We start from the raw sequence: 16,935 nt of genomic DNA, 5'->3' as shown, positions 1-16,935 counted from the left end.
GCGTGAACCGCTCTCTCTATCAGGATAACTGTTCTCCGCTCAAATTTCCCCGGAGCGAAATCTTTTTCCAAACTCCCCCCCCCCCACCCCCCCCCCACCCACACACCACCTCTCTCCCTACCCCGGGGGAAAAAAACCCGCCTAAGTACTCATACGCCTCAACAGAATTCTGGGTACCAATTCGTCAACCAGTCTGAAACAAGCTGCTTTAAGGCAATCTCTTGTTTTCCTTCAAAACTGAACTGATCAATGGTGCGCCAGCATCCTCTACGTTTTTTACCCACGAGCACCGCGCGAGAAATCTGCAAAGCCGTTTAAGGCGAACGATCGGTCTCTGCAAATTAGTTAAAAGAAAGATAACGTGTAGTGCCTGGTCGTCTGCGAGGCAGGCCGCCAACCTAACTGATCCCATACGAGAAAAAAAAAGGAGAATGATTAGAAACATACAAACAAAAATGGCACACTAAAAACAGAAGCGAACAACAGTGTGCCTCATTAAACGTCATATTATTATTTTCCGTCTTGCTTGTGTAGACATAAATAAAAAGTACTGCATAAATAAAAAACAGATTGTCAATTCTTTGTGGCTTCTTTTTAGCCCACGATCGCTAACCTGTTTGAATATCCCGCGCTTTCTGACGTCAGATGAAATGAAAAAAATGAAAACATGTTTTTGGGATAGGAAAAACGAATTATAAGGAAAAACGAATTATTTATTAGGTGCTATATGCATCTCCCAACAATCAATTTATTTGACAGCTCAACGTTTGTCCACATGAGTCTGACTTTCAACTCTATAAGTACCGTCTCAAGCTACCAGCTATGGCCAGAGGTGAGCAACCTGACCATGTTGCGACCTCATGAGGTTAACCTCAACCTCAAAATGACCTGAAGCTCACACCGTAGGCTGAGGTTGAGGTGAGGTCGGAAACGACTTGAAATTTTGCGAATGAGTTAAGCAAATCACACCTCTACCTCCCGCGTGAGTTTGAGATTGAGTGAGGTCTTCATTCAGTGAGGTCGAAAATTTGAATTCAAGACTTTTTGCAGTTCTGACGAGCGCCGCTTCCGAAGCGGGGTTGGAGCGCACCATCGCAGAGTTCATGCAGTGACGCTTGGTGTTCCGTTTCCCCTGTTTCGACAACCGCTTGCCACAGTCCGCTCTGAGCTTTCGGTGCAGGGCCGCAATGTCCGTTCAGCCCGAGCCAACAGGAAGACGCACCCCTCTAGCCTTCCTGGAAGGAGTGCTGCTGTCACAGCACGCCACTCTCCCTCCCCCTTGCCCCGCTGGCGTAGCACCCCTAGCTGCCTGCGGGTCGGCTCAAACTCCCCGGAGCGCGCAAAGCACGTAACTCACGTTGACCTGCGGTAGCTTTGACTGATGCCGCCAACGAACAAGGTCAGTCCAACAAGCACGCAATAAATTCGTTGAAGCGCAGGTGGCCCAAAGCAAGACTGCTTCGTGTCATGCTCGTTGCTGGTGCTGCCGTCACGGTCCTTGCCTTGCATTCGAGTAAAGGGGACCCCCTGTACAATACACGATGACTTAACAGAAACTGGAGCAGTCGACACAGGCGAGAGAATGTTATTCAAGCGGCGAACCAGGACACTTGCTGATTTGATGAAAAAAGCACTAAGCCAGAAAAACCTGTATATCACCGCCGAAGCTTTCGACTGGCAGCCGTCGCGGTGGCTCAGCGGTTATGGCCCTCGGCTGCTGACCCGAAAGACGCGGGTTCGATCCCGGCCGCGGCGGTCGCGTTTCAATGGAGGCGAAATTCTAGAGGCCCGTGTACTGTGCGATGTCAGTGCACGCTAAAGAACCCCAGGTGGTCGAAATATCCGCAGCCCTTCACTACGGCGTCGCTGATAGCTTGAGTTGCTTTTGGGATGTTAAACCCTCTTAAACCAAATTTAAACCGAACTTTCGACTGGTGTCCTCCCCTTTCGAACCTTACTCTACTTCTGTATATTCCCGCTCTGTAATGTAAGCAGATGCAAATATAATTTCACTTTTATATCGTTCCGAATAAGCTCTCTTAGGTACCTCATTGTTCCTTCTCGAAAATTCGCATATTACGCTGAAGTACCGCAGCACGAGGCGAACGTACCAGCATAGCGGAGTTGTGGCGGTAAGAAATGCAAAAGTATAATGAATGTATTATTATGTGGTAGCTAATTCATTTTCCTCTTTTTTTATATGAAGATGTGTGAGTATAACTTATTACGTGCTCGCGCTGTGCTGCTCAGTCGCTATTTCAAACCTTCTAATATGACGTTTAATGGAGCCCAGTGTTCGCTTCTGTTTCTAGAGTGTGATTTTTGTTTGTATAGTTTGTAATCATTCTCGAAATGTTTCTGTGATCCCCTCCGCGGGACGAAAACAAAACCACCGCCTAAATTCTCATACGCCTGAGCAGAATTCCGGGTCTGAGACAAGCTGCTTCGAGTCAGTCACTTGTTTTCCTTCAGAACTGAACTAATGAATGGTAGGCTGGCATCCTCGATGTTTTTTACCCGGGAGCACTGCGCATGCATTCAGCGAAGCCGTTTAAGGTGAACGATGCCTCTCTGCAAAAAAGTTAAAGGAAAGATAACGGTGTGGGTAGGCCTGGTCGTCTGCAGGGCAGGCCGGCAACCTGACTGATAACATATAAGAAAAGAAAATAAAACAAAGCGAATTATTACAAACTCACAAACAAGAATCACACTCTAAAAACAGAAGCGAACAGTGTGCCCCATTAAACGTCATATTAGAAGGTTTGAAACAGCTACTGAGCAGCACAGCGCGAGCACGTAATGAGATATCTATTCACACATCTTCATTAAAAAAAGAGAAAAAGCAATCAGCTACCATATAATCATACGTTCCTAATATTTTGCATTTGTTGCCGCCATAACACCGCTATGCTGGTGCGTTCGCTCCGTGCTGCGGTACTTCGGCATATGTGAATTTTCGAGAAGGAACAAAGAACAGGAGACCAAAGAGAGCTAATTGGGAAGGATACAAAAGTGAAATTACATTTGCATCTGCTTGCATTACATAACGGGAATATACAGTAGTGTGAGATTCGAAAGGGGAAGACACCAATCAAAAGCTTCGGCGGTGTTATACAGGTTTTTCTGGCTTCGTGCTTTTTTCATCTAATCAACAAGTGTCCTGGTTAGGAACCACTTGAATAACATTCTCTTGCCTGTGCCGACTGCTCCAGTTTCTGTTAAGTCACCGTGTATTGTACAGCGGGATCCGCTTTACTCGAATGCAAGGCAAGGGCCGTGACGTCGGCACCGGCAATGAGCATGAACACGATAGCAGTCTTGCTTTTGGCCATCTGCACTGCGGCGAATTTATTGCGTGCTTGTTGGACTGAACTTGTTCGCTTGCGGCATCAAACAAAGCTACCGCGGGTGAACGTGAGTTGCGTGCTTTGAGTGCTCCGGGGAGTTTGAGCCGACCGGCAGGCAGCTACGGCGACAGCAGCACTCCTTGTAGGAAGATCAAAGGGTGCGTCTTCCTGTAGGCTCGGGCTGAAGGGACATTACAGCGGTGCAACGAAAGCTGAGAGCAGACCGGTGGCAACCGGTTGCCGAAACAGGGGAAACGGAACACGAAGCATCACTGCATGAACTCTGCGATGGTGCGCTCCAACTCCGCTTCGGAAGCGGCGCTCGTGGAAACTGCAAAGAGACTGGTACTCGACCTCGAAATTTCGTCCTCACTGATTGACGTTCTCACTGAACCTCAAAACTGACGCGGGAGGTTGAGGTCTGATTTTCTGACCTCATTCACAAAATTTCAAGCCGTCTCCGACCTCACCTCACCCTCACCTCACGACTTGAGCTTGAGGTCATTTTGAGTTTGAGGTCCGAACATCATGAGGTCGAAACCTCATGATGTTACCCACCTCTGTCGGTGACCAGTTTCTTGACAATCGGTAACTATTCTAAATTCTAAGAACAGTATCGCGAATTCCCCCCCCCCCCCCTCGCGCCATTCTCTGATAGATGGTGTAGAAAGTCGGTGTTTGTCAATATCCGGCTCGCGCGTGAGTGAGGCAGAGGCTTCCAATACTAAGAAGTGTACGAGAAGCAGGTTGCCGAATATTGACGCTGATAAGGTTACGATCAGTTAGTGAAGCAAACTTCATGAAAAAAAGCACCCTCCGACGTACTGGTGGTAACCGGGTTAGGGACACCCCTGTCGGCAGGCCATAAACTCTCCAAGGGTTCACCGCAGATTATAAGCTTCTGCAATTAGGTGAAAATCAATAGTGTGTGTATACACGTTGTTCAATAACTACAAACGGCTTATGGCCCCTATTGTTATAACTGGTCATCACAATGGCACCATCACCATTTTGGCTTTCCTGTCCCACAGGATAGCCTATCGAGTCAACGGAGCAGCACGGAACTCCATCGAGATATGCAACGCATTCTTGGCTTAACCAAGCTAAGCCTGGCCATTTTTTTGTTTGTTTTCTGAGGTTGAGAACCCGACCCCGACCTGAAATTTTGAGCTTGAGGTGAAGTTGACTGAGGTCGCCAGTGGCCTCAGGAAAAGTGGGGTGAGGGCGTCTCAGGGGACCTCAACCTCAACTGATAACGTCGTCAACCTCAACTGATAAGGTTGAGGTTGAGTGAGGTCGGCAAATTTTTGTTTGAAATTGAGGTGAAGTCAAGATTTTTGAGGTCAAACGCCGAGATCTGGCTACGGCGCTATCGGAATTACGACTCACGCGTCGTACAGAATTTTCTCCGCGATATAGTACATTTTTATGGGATTAGCGCAAAACTTTCGCTCTCCGAGTTTTCGTCCTCTTCCCCTTAGCATGAACTTTTTATTTAATCACGGACCATGAGACATACGAAAGCAAGTGACCAGAATATTTCCTTCCAGGTTTAAAGCCCCAAATGCTGAGCATAGTTGTGATGAATGGGAGAGTGGTGATCCATGTTAAATTTTTTCATCAAGCAAAACTTGTGATGAAGAATCTGTGCATATGTGGACTCTGTTGAAGACACGCACCTTAAGCATCTGCATTTTCTTTTCTTTGATTTCGGTGCTGCGCTCACCATGAACCAGCAGGCTACAGCGCGAAACCAGGCAAAAGCCACGAGCTGCCGCAGATGCAGGCGTGGGGCCAGTGGTAGGGTCGTCGCGCCTCCAGCGGCGGCGGGCGGCGTAACTTCCGGAGAAAAACTCGCTTCCGCGGCGAATGCGAAAGACGTATGAAAGAGCGCGCGCTTCCTCTCGAGACCGGCAGTTGGGGTCCCTCGGCTTGCGACGCGTGCGCAACAGTTCCTGGCGCGGTTCGGCGTTCAGATAGTTCCATGTCGACGCGGCAGAAACGACCTCGGTGTGATCATAGTTGACAGTTTCTTGTTTTCGCCGTCCACCGCAAGTTCGTCGGTGGGGGCGGCGAATATGGCGCGGAGGACTGTGTGGTTGGAGCCCCGTTTCTGGTGGGAATGTGCTGCTTTCTACTGCTTGCTCCTCTGCTGGATGTATGTCGGTGAGTGACTTCGCTGTACTTTTCATATTTAACGACTTCAGACAAACGGTTAGGCAGTGTACGTGGAAGCCCTTCATGAGACGGCAACGCTTTTTATCATGTCGTCATCATAATGGGGTGCAGAATTTCAGGCTTGTCACCACATATTAGTATACGACCATCCGTGCCGCTAAGCAGTACCTTTGCTAACGGAAAGCCGTTCGATTCACTCCCTCCTTTATCCCTTCCCTTACGGCGCGGTTCAGGTGTCCAACGATATATGAGACAGATACTGCGCCATTTTCCTTTCCCCAAAAACCAATTAAAAAAATTAAAAAAAAGCTTAGGCTTGAAAATCACAGAGTTTTGTGTCAAATGCAGCCAAAAAGAATGGCTGTCTCAGTCGGCGCCTTGAATTGTTAAGGCGCAGGGAAATGAAAGAAAAGTAAAAATTAATTAGCTTCTACACTTTAAACCTTAATGCATGAACGCTATCACAAATAAATATTTAAATAAATGAATAAAATTATGTGTAACATATAAGCTGTGAACTGCTGTCTTCGCTGGGCAGTAACTTTGTGCATGACTCCTAACAACATAAAATACGCAGACGAACGAATTATAACAGCAAACATCCACATAAAAACACAAAGTAGTTCGTGTCAAGATAGAGTGCGACAGTTGCCCCACCTCTACTCCCCTCATAACCTCCTTCTCCAGCTTAGCATGCCCCCAGATCCCTCTACCTGTCACCACCAGAGGTGGGCATTTGACCTCAAAAATCTCGACCTCACCTAGCAACCTCAAAAAAAAAAAAAAAAATTGGGACCTCACTCAGCCTCAACCTGGTCAGTTGAGATTCAGGTCTCCTGAGACGACCTAACCTGACTTTTCCTCAGGCCACTGGAGACCTCACTCAACCTCACCTCAACCTCAAATTTTAAGGTTGAGGTCCTCTGCTCGACCTCAGCAAAAAAGGAAAATAAAATTGGCGGTGGTTTAGCTCTGGTTAAACCTGGAGTGACGCGATAGCTACATCTGGAAAAGTGGAACTTGCTTATTTTAGTTGCATAGTCAGTCTTTCGCCGCTCCGTTTCGCTGGGCGTTCCATCTTCATCTTCGTCCCACTTCACACGGCGCATGCGCACAGCTGTTCCAGTTTGGTTTCGCCTTCGCGCCGCCCGCCTGCAGCAGCAGCTGCTCCGCACCACGTGGCTGATCACGTGACCAACCACGAAACCACGTGCCGGTGGCGGCGCCGCCACGGTCACGTACCACCGCCACGCTGAACGCTCGAAATGCTACCGTAATGTAGCTATCGCTACAAAAAACAAAAAGCGATTAAGGTTTTCAGTTAAAAGCAATTCTGAGAATCCTGTCAGACAGGAAAGCCAAAATGATGGCACCATTGCGATGACTACTTATTAGAAAAGCGGCACTAAGCGGTCTGTAATTATTTAATAAAGTGTGTACAGACGCTATTGATATGCACGCAGTAGGAGAAGCTTATAATCTGGGATGAATCCTCGCAGAGTTAATGGCCTGCGGACAGGGGTGTCCTTTTTGCGGTTGCCAGCAGTACGTCGGAGGGTACTTTTGTGCCGATAGATACATTACGGTCGAATTTCGAGTCTTGAGCGTGGCGCGGAGCAGCTGCTGCTGCCGGCGGCGCGGCGCGCCGGCGAAACCGAGATGCAACAGCTTTGCGCATGCGCCGTGTCAAGTGGGACGAAGATGAAGAAGGAACACCCAGCGAAACGGAGCGGCGAAAGACTGACTTTGCAATTCAACTGAGCAAGTTCCACTCGGCCAGCTGTAGCTATAGCGTCACTCCATGTTTAAGCAGAACTAAATCACTACAATTTTATTTTCAAGTTTGCTTCACTAACTAATTGTGAGTTTATCAGTGTCAATATTCGGCAACTGCTTCGTGCATACTTGTTCGTATTCGAAGCCGCGCACGAATACGAACAACGCACGAATCGGCAGTTGATAAACACAGACCTTCTACACCCTCTACCAGAAATAGAAAGTGCATGGGGGGGGGGGGGGGGTATTTACTATACTCTTCTTAGACATGAGAATAGCGAAAGTAAAGAAACTGGTAACCGATGTGCTTTCCAATTTGACGGCTACGCAGGCGCATGTTGTATACTTCGATTGTTTTGTTCTATCCAGCATAGCGAGAACACTCAGCGTCGATGAAAATTTTTGCCACCCAACCAATGTTCTTTTCAGTCCTCTGTATGCTACCTTCGAAAACAAACTGCGAATGTAGGACACCAACACAAGTGCGTTGTATTTGTGTCTATGTAGAAGCGAGTGGATTCTTTTATTAATTCGGAAGCATTAGATGGCTCAGTTTCAAGGTCGTATCCGCGAAAAAGTGTGCGCAAGAAACGGCACTATGTGACGTCACGAGCCGACGAGTCACGTGATGAAGATGATCACGTCACATCATTAATTAATGCGAATCAACATACACTGATCAACATGCCTAACCAATGCTTATTAATGTAATTAGGTAACGCTAAGTAGTATTAGTGATGGCAGCATGTGAGTGACGTAATACCAGGGCACGTGAAAGCGATGTAATGTGACATCAAACCTAGTCACGGGACGACGATGTAATGTGACGTCACACCTAGTCACCTGACAATGATGTAAAGGCACGTCATAGCAGGCACCCACCCACCCCCATTTCAAGCTACATATGGATTCCACATTACTACGCATGCGCGCATGACGCATTACAAAGAGTGGCTACAGCTCGGTACACATTAATGACATTTGGATTGTACAGCAGAAAAACGCGCCAATTCTCACGTGTGACATACTGCAATGGTCATGCAACGACACATGCCCTTGACCTTCGGGGTGATGACGATGATGATGACGATGATAGCATATCTTTATGACCCCAGGAACGTCGATATACCTCTAGCAAATTAAAATTTTCCAGAATATTTATTAAATATTGTACATTACCAGCAACCGAAGAGAATTATTCTACGGGAAAACATAAATAATTTCGCCACTTCCCTCCATTTTCGCCACTTCCCTCCAGGTGGCGATGGTAATGATTTCGAAACCCTGGGAACTCTCTGCTGACTGGGTGATTCCGCAGTACTTTGCAGGAATGGGATAAATTACGCCTTCGAACACTGTGCCGACTATTGAAATCACACGGGCCAAAACAACACTGGCCTAGATTGTGTAGCGTGAACCGCTCTCTCTGTCAAGAGGACCACGGCTCTCCGCTCAACTTTCTCTGCAGCGGAATTTTCCCAGCACGCCTCCTCCCCCAAACGGGACAAAAAAAAAGCCTAAATACTCTAAGCCTGAACAGAATTCTGTGCACCATTTCGTCAACCAGTCTGAGACAAGCTTCTTTGAGTCAATCACTTGTTTTCCTTCAAAACTGAACTAATCAATGGTACGCCAGCATTCTCGAAGTGTTTTACACGCAAGCACCGCGCGAGCATTCTGCGAAGCCGTTTAAGGTGAACGATGGGTCTCTGCAAAATAGTTAAAGGAAAGATAGCGATGTGAGCAGTGCCTGGACATCTGCCAGGCAGGCCGCCAACCTAACCGATCTCATACGAGAAAAGAAAAAAAAAGAATGATTAGAAACTTACAAAAAGAAATCGCACACTAAAAACAGAAGCTAACACCAGTGTGCCCCATTATATGTCATATTAGAAGGTTTGAAACATCGACTCAGCAGCAGAGCGCCAGTACACGTAAGCAGTTCCATTCACACATCTTCATTAAAAAAAAACGAAAAGGAATCAGCTACCACATCATCATACATTCATTATAGATTTGCATATTTTAAGGCTCTAACGCAGCTATGCTGGTACGTTGGCCCTGTTCTGCTGCGTTTCGGCATAATATGTGAATTTTCGAGAAGGAAGAAGGAACAGGAGATCAAAGGGAGTCTATTTAGAAGAATATAAAAGTGAAATTGTGTTCTGACCCGCTTGCATTACGGAACGGTAATATACAGAAGTAGTGCGAGATTAGACAGGGGGAGACACCGATCGAAAGCTTCGATGGTGTTATACAGGTTCTTCTGGCTTCGTTCTTTTTCATCGAATCAGCATGTGTCCTTGTTAGGAACCACCTGCATCACATTCTCTCGCCTGTGTCGACTGCTACAGTTTCTGTTAAGACACCGTGTAATGTACAGCAGGATCCCTTTATTCGAATGCAAGGCAAGAGCCGTGACGTCAGCGCCGGCAGCGAGCGTGCAAGCAGGCTTGCTTTGGGCCATTCGCGCTGCGAGCAATTTGTAGCGTGCCTGTTGGACTGAACTTATTTGTTTGCGGCATCAGACAAAGCTACCGCGGGTCAACGTGAGTTATGTGCTTTGCCCGCTCCCGGGAGTGTGAGCCGACCAGCAGGCAGCTACGGCTGCTACGCCAGCGGGGGAAGGCGGCGGGAGAGTGGAGTACCGTGACAGCAGCACTCCTTCCAGGAAGACCAGAGGGGTGCGTCTTCCTGTAGGCTTGGACTGAACGGACATTGCGGCCCTGCACCGGAAGCTAAGAGGGAACTGTGGCTTCCGGTTGTCCAAACAGGGGAACCGAGCACCAAGCGTCATTGCATGAACTCTGCCATGGTGCGCTCCAAGTCCGCTTCGGAAGCAGCGCTCGCCGAAGTAAGCCGCGCTCACTGCAAAAAGTTTCGACCTCAAAGTTTTGATCTCATTGAATGACGACCTCACTCAACCTCAAACTCACGCGTGAGGTTGAGGTCTTATTTTCTGGCTTCACTCAAAAATTTCGAGCCATCGCCGACCTCACCTCACGACGTGAGGTTGAGGTCGACCTCATGAGGTCATAAGGTTGCCCGCCTCTGGTCCCACTACAGGGTCTTCCCACTTTCACACACTCTGTGGGAATCCCCCATAGCCCAAGAATCCCGGACAAATACGCTCAGCGCCTACATCCAGCTCTCCATCCTACCTCCCTCAATGGCTGGCTCGCTCCCCAAACTCTACCCGGCATCACCATTCGTCAGTATTTTGTCCAGCAGATCCTTAAGGTGTTTTGCAAAACCTTTACGTGTCTAAGCCGGGAATAAAATTCATTCTTTCTTTCTCCTCATGGACAGAGTCCGGCTATTCGGTGGATTTTAACCACCATAATTATTTCCTCATCTATGACCCGGTACGCGTTGATGTTTTGTAGTTTTCTCGCTCAAATGAGGAAGAAGCTTCGTTTTCTTCTTTTATGGACAAAGCTGAATCAGCATACCACTTATGGAGTTTGTAAAATGGCAACATAGCTCAGCTAACATCGCCGCATTACGGGACAGCTGACATTATAAATGAAAAAGAAACATATCATTATGAATACCGTTTACTTTTTTTATTCCGTGAAGGAATGACCACGCAGAGTTCTTATGTTTTATTACCCATCAACATCCCCACATAGTGCTCTTGCCAAGAAACACCCCATGCAGATCTAGGCAAGGAAAAACGCAAGGAAAAAAAAAGAAACAGGAATGATAAGGTAGCTGGCTTCTATAAAAACCCGGCGTGAAGGATGTGTACACGAATGCGTGTGAAAAAATGGTCTGGCTTAGCTAAGGTTAAGCCTAGGATGCGAAGCATAATAGATTTGTGAAAGGGTATAGCCTGGTGACACTCCTCGGCGTGAGGAGCGGGGCTCTTTTATACAATGCCGCGACGACAATCGCCCCCTAGCGGGAGGAGCGGGAGTTAGCCTTGGTGGTCGCGGCCGCGCGGCGACCGCGCGAGTTGAGCCCCGTCTCTCCTCAGCTGGCGTGACGTCAGACCACGTGCTCGGCTGCAGCGCCCCTAGCGGGAGGAGCGGGAGTTAGCCTTGGTGGACGCGGCCGCGCGGCGACCGCGCGAGTTGAACCCCGTCTCTCCTCAGCTGGCGTGACGTCAGACAACGTGCTCGGCTGCAGCGCCCCTAGCGGGAGGAGCGGGGGTTAGCCTTGGTGGCCGCGGCCGCGCGGCGACCGCGCGAGTTGAGCCCCGTCTCTCCTCAGCTGTCGTGACGTGAGACACGTGCTCGGCTGCAGCGCCCCTAGCGGGAGGAGCGGGAGTTAGCCTTGGTGGTCGCGGCCGCGTGGCGACCGCGCGAGTTGAGCCCCGTCTCTCCTCAGCTGTCGTGACGTGAGACACGTGCTCGGCTGCAGCGCCCCTAGCGGGAGGAGCAGGAGTTAGGCTATGACGTCACAATGGTGGTCGCGGCCGCGCCAGGCTGGGCTATGGTTGAGCTAAGTAGTGTCCCTATTATGCGAAGCAGAACGTGCCCGTTGCCGTTCGGGGCCAGACGTTATTTTCGACGCCTCCCGTGCAAGACGTAACGCACTCTCGTTCTCTGTGTACTCGCTGTCGCGGAGCTGCTAACGGGACGCGAGTATGGGCCTTGAATGCTTCTGCGCAATTGCAAACGAGCGTTGGAAGCAGGGGGAGGAGAGAACGGGGGGAGGGACGTTGACGGGCGGACGTGTATCAGCGCACGTCGTGTTGAACAAAAAATGTTCGTACACTTTCACGTTAGTTACATGCCTGAAGTTTGAAACTGACGGGTGTAACGTGGTCACACAACTGTGCGCTGCTGTCCATAGATAGATAGATAAAGAGGAGGAGGGGAAGGCTGGTATGTTAACCAGAAAGGGTTTCCGGTTGGCTACCCTGCACTGGGGAAGAGGGATTAGGAGACCAAAAGGAGGAAAAGAGAAGGGGAAAAAGGCATAACACACACACACGCACAACGCTGTCACAATGTCACTCAATCCAGTCGCTCTCCAGTAGCCAAAGAGTGCCTTGTATGCCTTGAGGGCAGTCGACTGCTGTGGCCACGGACCGAGGATCTTTTGCTCTGTTAATGGGCGATGATCGAGGCGGTCCAGGGCACAACACAGTGTATGTCTTGCACTCGGAAATGCAGCGAACTCACAGAGAAGATGAGCGATGGTCAAACAACCACAGCTTTCACAGGCAGGACTGTCGGCCATCCCCATCCTGAACCCATAGTGGTTGGTAAAAGCAACACCGATCCATAAACGGCATAACAATGTTGCGTCGCGACGTGCTAAGTTACGTGGAAGACGAATGCGAAGTCCAGGGTCCAGTGCCTTGAGGCGGAGGTTGCAAAACTCTCCCGTGTTCCACGCTGTGAGCTCCAGCGCCGAAGGGTGAAGCCCACACGCAGCGTCAGGTCTTGATGTTGGGATCCTCACTGGAAGTCCGTCGTTGTGAGCAGAACGCGCAGTCGTATCGGCCTGGTGACTACCGTTAATACCACAGTGTCCTGGCAGCCATTGAAAAATGATGTCATGACCTTTGGAAACGGTGGCGTGGTACAGTAGACGGATCTCAGCAACAAGTTGTTCCTGCGACCCGCGGAGTAGCGCAGCTTGCAGGGCTTGAAGGGCTGCTTTAGAGTCAGTGAAAACCGTCCAGTCATGTGGAGGTTCTTGACTGATGAACTCTACCACAGCCCGTAAGGCTGCGAGTTCTGCACCAGTTGAAGTTGTTGGATAGGTCGTCTTCACTTTCATGAAGATGGATCTGGCCGGTATCACCACCGACCCCGCAGAACTGGTCGAGTGAACTGATCCACCTGTGTAAACATGTATGCGGTGACTGTGGTAAGAATGCAGGTGATTCAATGTCAGTTGTTTGAGAGCGGGCAATGACACACCAGCTTTCTTCGTAATGCCAGGAATATAGAGGTGAACCCGAGGCTCATGAAGACTCCATAAGTGTGAGCACGGTCTTGACGCAGGGGTGAACTCCGATGGAAGATATGCGCGATGGGCTTCAATGACTTTGGCGAATGCAGTACGCGGCCTAATTATTGGTAGTGTTGCGAGGTGATGACAGGAAACCCATGTGAGATGCCGAATATGTGTTCTCATGGTGTCAACAGCAATGTATGTAGTAACAGGGTGTTCCCGGGCAACAAGAACAGTTGCTGCTGTTGATGCACATTTAGGCAGTCCAAGGCAGATACGGAGAGCTTGCGCTTGCACACTTTGAAGAGTCTTGATATTTGTCTTTCTAATGAAACTGAATATCGGAAAACTGTACCGCATGTAACCCAGAAATAGGGAACGGTACAGTTGTAGCATCGAGCGCACTGATGCGCCCCAGGACTTTCCCCCGAGGAAGGAGAGGACGTGGACAATCGCAATTAGTCTCTTTCTCGTGTCGTAGATATGTGGACTCTACGAGAGGTTCCTGTCGATGACAACACCAAGGAATCTGTGGCTTCTCTCATAGGGAACGGTTTCGCCATTGATTCGAATGGTGTAACGTGACATTATTTAGCGTGTGAACGCCACAAGTGAACACTTTTCGGTCGAAATGTTCAGGCCCTGCAAGCGAAGATAAGATGTCGATATCGATGCCGCTTTTTGAAGCCTTGCACGAACTTGAGGTCGGGTCACCCCTGATCTCCCAAATACAGATATCATCTGCATATACAGAGATCTGAGCAGATTGTGGCAATACGTCGACCAGGCCGATGAGAGCAAGGTTAAAGAGGACTGGACTCAGCACTCCACCCTGAGGGACTCCGCACGAATTTCGGTGTAAGGACGTTGGTCCGTCCGCAGTCAGGACAAAAAACGACCTCTGTGATAAACAGCTGCGTATCCATCTGAACGTGCGGCCTCCGATCTCAGCAGCTTCCACTGCGTCCAAAATGGCCTGATGCGCTACGTTGTCGTACGCGCCCTTGATATCCAAAAACAATGCCACGGTCAATCTTTTCAAACTTTTGCTGTGTTGCACCGACGTTACGAGGTCAACCGCGTTGTCGATAGAAGAGCGGCCCCGTCGGAGCAGACATGAAGGTTGGATAAATCTGATATCGCTCTAAGTACCATTCCACGCGTGTGAGCAGCATTCCTTCCATTACTTTGCCGACGCAGCTGGCGTGTGGAATTGGACGGTATGATGAAAGGTCCAGCGGTGATTTCCCCGGTTTAAGAAGTGGAACCAGACGACTGGTCTTCCAATCATGAGGAACTATGCCAGCAGTCCATGACTTGTTATAAGTGTCCAAAAGAGCCAGTCGAGCTTCTTAGCCAAGGTTGGCAAGTGCGGAGTACGTCACACCATCGGGCCCTGGTGATGATGACCTTCTAAAACAAGCCAGCGCAGCATCAAGTTCTTCCATGGAGAATAATGCATCCATCCGAAAATCCCGTGAGGGTGGAACATTGTTGCAGTGCAGCGTTGCGCCTGGATTCGGAGGGCCTGTTATTCTTGCGCAGAAATCTTCGGCTACCTCAACCACACTGCGCCTTTGGTGGAGCGCTACGGATTTGAACGGGTAGCGCTGTTGAGGGGACGTGCGAAGACCCCGAATTACACTCCAAACGCGTGACAAAGGCTTCCGTGGATCAAGTGTTTGACAAAATGTTCTCCAGCGTTGTGTTTGCAGTGCCTGAATTCTGCGCTGAATCTTCTTTTGTATGCGCCTAGCATCTCTTAGGTCTAGGCGCGACTTTGTGCGTCGGTATCTGCGCTCTGCCCTGCGCCGTTGTGATCGCAGTCGCTGCAATTCGAGGTCAAATTTGGTGTAGTTAGCGATAGAGTTAAAGGGGCAGGTGGCTTGTTCTATGGCCTCTTTAATTTTTATTCAAGACCGGTAGAGAAGTCCTCTGTGCAAGCAGCCTCCATAAGTAATTTAAAAACTGTCCAGTCAATGCGCTGCCTACACGTGGCTGGGGAAAATGTGGAATGGCCGGTAATAAGCAGATAGGTTGGGATATGGTCGCTGCCATGGGTTTCTACATCTGAAAACCACTGGACGCTGTTGGTAAGGCACTGCGAAACGAAAGTCAAGTCCAAGCAGCTGCTATAAGTTAACCCTTGAATATAGGTCGGGCTTCCGTCATTAAGGCACTGGAGGTCATAGTGAGAGGCGAAGGACACAATCTGTCTTCCCCTAACGTCCATCCTAACGCCTCCCCACATGGTGTAATGAGCATTGAAGTCACCCATAATGACACACGGAGCAGGTGTAGCTGCCATCAAACCACTCAACCCTCTGGCGTCGAAACGACTTGATGGCGTCAAGCACACCGCCAGTAGCGTAAACGTCAGGTCTCGGCTCATCACTGTCAGGCAAACGTACTGATTGTCTTCGTTCGGAGGAACTGAATGTTGCACATATGTAAGTTCACATCGAATGTAGACGATGACTTTGCTGGATCTGTTGCGCGTGGGTGATGCAAATGCCTCGTAACCGGATATTCGCAAAATTGCCGTGGTCCTCGGTTCACAAACCACAAGAATGGGGAAGTGATTCTCGTAGACGTAGTGCCGTAAATCAGAAATCCGGGACTGGAGTCCACGAGCATTCCATTGGGAAATGAAAACTTGCTTGACTTTCTTTTGAAAAGACAGGTCCGAGGGAGCCATGATGCCTTCTACTGTAGAGCCGCAAGAACTGGATGTAGCGCGTCCAGCACTTGAAGTGCGCTATTTGCTGCTAGCGTGCGTAGGCTGGAAAGCAGAGCACGCATGACATTCATTAGTGACGTTAGCATTGCAATCACTTGTATATCTGGGCCATGGCCTTGATCGTGCCTGTCGGCTGGATCAGTCGTAGGCGCTGCACAGTGCTCTGAGTGCGCCAACACCCCTGACACAGTAGGCGTAGAAAGCTTTGGCAGTGGTGGCCAAGTTGCATCTGAGGCAGCAGGTCCAGCCTCACCAAGTGCCGGGCTCCCTTGATTTGTTACGGTTTTTGGTGGAGGCGGGGTTGCGTTTGGGGCATTCTTCTCAAAGGTGACTGCTTTCTTTGACGACCTTCGGCGGCGCGAACGACGTCGTCGCACCTTTGCGGCGGCTTCTTTGTGCGTAGAATGGTCTCGCACCGTTTGCTTCAGTACCGCCCGCTCCGTCTTTAGACGGGGGCAGTCTTTCGAGGAAGAGTCATGAGAGCCGTGGCAGTTGGCGCACTTCAAGGTAGTCGCGCGGCAAACGTCACCGCTGTGTGACTCGGAGCATCGCGGGCACACGATGGAGTTGATGCAGACGCCGCTCACGTGGCCGATCCTCATGCACTTTCTGCATTGAAGTGGCTTAGGCACAAAAGGTCGAACTGGATGACGAAAGTGTCCAACCTTCACGTACGATGGTATGCAGTCACCCTTGAATGTCAGCTTGATGCATGTAGATCTTCCTAAGCGCTGAACTTCAATGATGGAAATGCCGTTGGTTGCCGGCTTGATCAACATGGGTAAATCTGCGTCACAGATGTCGCTGTCAACGTTGTAGATTACGCCAGCCGTAGTGCCGCTGTCCTGGAGAATAAGGCGGCGTACACTGATGTTGCCGAGTTAGGTGATTGCGGTTAAACTCTCTAGTGCACTTCGCTCCACCACATCAATGGCAATGACGTTTTTGAACGGGTTGATTCTGACGTCCTTAATGCCTCCC

At 49.5% G+C, this 16,935-nt stretch overlaps 1 protein-coding gene across 1 annotated transcript in view; it reads left to right on the top strand.

Annotated features, from left to right (window-relative positions):
• Positions 1 to 5,281: 5,281 nt before the first annotated feature.
• LOC144129066 (vascular endothelial growth factor receptor 1-like) overlaps positions 5,282 to 16,935 on the top strand; it is a 120,392-nt gene continuing 108,738 nt past the window's right edge. The window contains exon 1 of the mRNA XM_077662954.1: positions 5,282 to 5,513. Coding sequence (XP_077519080.1) covers positions 5,426 to 5,513 — 88 coding nt within the window. The 5' untranslated portion in view covers positions 5,282 to 5,425. The remainder of the gene's footprint in view (positions 5,514 to 16,935) is intronic.

The sequence above is a fragment of the Amblyomma americanum genome, chromosome 4, assembly GCF_052857255.1.
Source record: "Amblyomma americanum isolate KBUSLIRL-KWMA chromosome 4, ASM5285725v1, whole genome shotgun sequence".
Classification (NCBI taxonomy): Eukaryota; Metazoa; Arthropoda; class Arachnida; order Ixodida; family Ixodidae; genus Amblyomma; species Amblyomma americanum.
This window is presented reverse-complemented; position numbering and strand designations above follow the sequence as displayed.